A 2,727-nucleotide genomic window follows, 5' to 3' on the forward strand; every position below is an offset into this window, starting at 1 on the left:
ATTTTCCTGGTAATTCTTTCGCAACAGATACGATGACGCATTGTGCAGTTGATGCTCCCTCTGCTTCTGTCCTGCAAAACACTCTGCATATCTGGACGTCTTGACCACTGCCACATTCAGTCCGCAACGCTGTGCTCGCATCTGCGAGTGCAAAGTCCACTGTTTAGACAAGTAATCGTACCGATGCACAGCGTCCAAGTACTCGTCTTTCTTGTTGGACCCTCCCAAGCAAAAGACGAACGACTCCTTTAGAAAACCGACCGCCACATGGCCACTACGACAGTCTGCAAAGCCGTCAGCGTCACTCCATGTGCCGCTGGTTAAGTCCATTCGCTCGCTTGTGTTCATCCTCGCTCCGTGACGAGATTCCCCTCCAAAGACCAGAATACTGTTACTATGTTCCTGCACAACCGCCGCTGGACCATTCCGAGCATGACGCATACTAGCCACAGTCGACCATTGATTGAGCTGAGGATCGAACACTTCCACGCTCTTCAAGTGCTTCCTACCGTCATATCCGCCAATAGCGTACACCAGTCCGTTCAATGCGACAACTGCAAGCCCACTACGTCCAGTCGAGAGCGGCGGCATGCTCTCCCATTGCTGCGTGTGAACGTCGAATCGCTCCACTGACGACAAATGCGCTTGGCCATTAAATCCGCCAACGGCGTAGATAAAATCCCCCACCACTGTCGCTCCAAGGTAACTGCGTGGATCTTTCATCGACGGCATCGACGTCCACGTATTGGACTCTGGATTATACATCTCCATACTTTTATGATGATGTGAACTGCTGCTCGTACCTCCCATGACGAATATCTTGTTGTCACTTGAGACTACGACGCCACTATACGATCGTCTTGTAGCCATTGGCGCCGCAGGGTACCACTCGCCACGATGGAAGTCCAGATACTCCACTGTATTCAGCGCTCCAGGGTTGTTAAACCCTCCAATGACGAACATTGTGGGGGTCAATTGATGCTTGGCGTTATCTTCAATCTCGCGCGCCAATACATCTGCAGTATACACGTCCATAGAGTCATCGATAGACACGGACGAGCGTCTCTCCTTGCTGTTGACCATAGCGTTGCCACTAGTCCGTTTCATCGGCGCTGCGTCCGTTCTACTGGGCAACTGCATTACTTCCGACAATTGTCTTTGTTTGGCTATGGGATGACGCATCATCCAGCTCTTGACTGCAGTGTCGCCCCTCGTAGACCTCTCTTTTTGGAGAATCTTCATCACTGCGTGTAGCGACAAGTTCTTGAAGCCTTCAGTCTGATACACATCGCAGAAGTACGTGTCGATCAGCGCTCGTGCCGCTTGTGCTAGTAGTCTGCAAGCTGCTCTCATCTGGAGCTGCTCGCAGCACATGTAAATGTCCACGCAGTTATTCACATTGAGCTCCAGCATCAACTGCTTGCAGCAGATCTTTACGACCTCCTCCAGCTCCAGGCGATTGGCAGCGTGTAGCACAGAGAGTATTGTGTCTCCTGACACTCTTAACTCGCCCATATAGATGTATCTCAGCAGTTCGTTGAAGGCCCCGACGGGCACGCCAGGCAGCGGAACTCTAGGCGATATCTCCTGTGATTCCTTCATCCCGCTGGTGAATAGAGCGTAGAAATAGGGACTGGATGTGGCTAATATGACTCGGTGTGCAGCCACCTCGTGGACGTCGTCTAGTCCTTCGATTTGAGACTCCAGATGCTCTGGTTGTAGCAGTAGCACGACGTCAGTCAGCTCGTGACGTTGACACATTGCAAACAGCTTGTGGCGTTGCTCTTGTTGAGCTTCGTCGTCGCTGTGGATGGACGACAGCTGCGACGACATGGCAGGGAGCTGCGTCGCGCTGTTCTTCATGTGGGACGCCATGGCCGGCGCTTATAGCTTGGTGGCTTCGACCTTTCGTGCGGTTCTCAGATTTCGTTGTGGTTAGAAAAGGAAGAGGCGCCGATTTCTAAGCGATGTTGCATGAAGGTTGTTAATTTATAATGGCTGTGAGGATGTTGCTGGAAGGTCGTCTTTCAGTTTCGCAAATGTTATTTTTCTAACTTTCTCATTTTCTGATTTCTTATTGTGGGTAAGTGACATTACATAATTCCAAGTCCGCTGCAAATTTGACCATAATTTTGGTCCAAATAAATTATCTTTTTACAGAAATAGCCACGCCAAATATCCGTCATGATGAATGCGCTCGCTACTGGGTTTGGCGGTTCCTGGAGAGGGCTCTATGACCCGAGCGCTCTCCACAGCGCAGCAGCCCGGTCTCCTGATGGACGAGTGTCGACCGGCTTGTGAACGTATCCACTCTCGCCTCCGGAACCTCTTTACTGAGCTCCACGAGATGGATCGAGACGACCAACTTCCTTCCGGCAACTTGCTGAGTCAATACGTGGATGTATTAACAAGATACCTTCGCGTTCTGCAGCATCACCATAACAAGACGCTGGTGTTTCGAGTCGTCCGCAATCGATTCATAGTGATCGAGTTGCAGGAGTTTAACAAGTCTGTTGCTGATCTTTTCGTTAAGTTGCTCGATGTGGACTCCACTCCATGGAGCAAGCTTTGGAAAGAAGCTCGCTGCGCGACTAATCTGCTATTTGTACAGTGGTGCACCTCGTTTTCGACACCGGTATGCCTCTATAACCTTCATAATTTGATGATTACGCTCAGTGCTTTGCGCAAATCGTTTGCCCATCACCGTTGGCTGAATTAACCTCAATG

At 50.5% G+C, this 2,727-nt stretch overlaps 2 protein-coding genes across 2 annotated transcripts in view; one reads left to right on the forward strand and one right to left on the reverse strand.

Moving 5' to 3' along the window:
• PPTG_10057 (hypothetical protein) overlaps positions 1-52 on the forward strand; it is a gene marked incomplete at both ends in the record, with an annotated part of 1,932 nt that extends 1,880 nt beyond the window's left edge. Inside the window, one exon of the mRNA XM_008905298.1 lies at positions 28-52. Coding sequence (XP_008903546.1) covers positions 28-52 — 25 coding nt within the window. The remainder of the gene's footprint in view (positions 1-27) is intronic.
• A 64-nt stretch (positions 53-116) lies between these two features.
• On the reverse strand, positions 117-1,875 carry PPTG_10058 (hypothetical protein; the record flags this gene model as incomplete). The annotated part of the gene is made up of 2 exons (XM_008905299.1): positions 117-141; positions 182-1,875. 2 exons carry the CDS (start codon positions 1,873-1,875, stop codon positions 117-119), a joined length of 1,719 nt encoding a protein of 572 aa, XP_008903547.1.
• Between the last annotated feature and the right edge of the window lie 852 nt (positions 1,876-2,727).

The sequence above is a fragment of the Phytophthora parasitica genome, assembly GCF_000247585.1.
Source record: "Phytophthora parasitica INRA-310 unplaced genomic scaffold supercont2.20, whole genome shotgun sequence".
Taxonomy (NCBI): domain Eukaryota; phylum Oomycota; class Peronosporomycetes; order Peronosporales; family Peronosporaceae; genus Phytophthora; species Phytophthora nicotianae.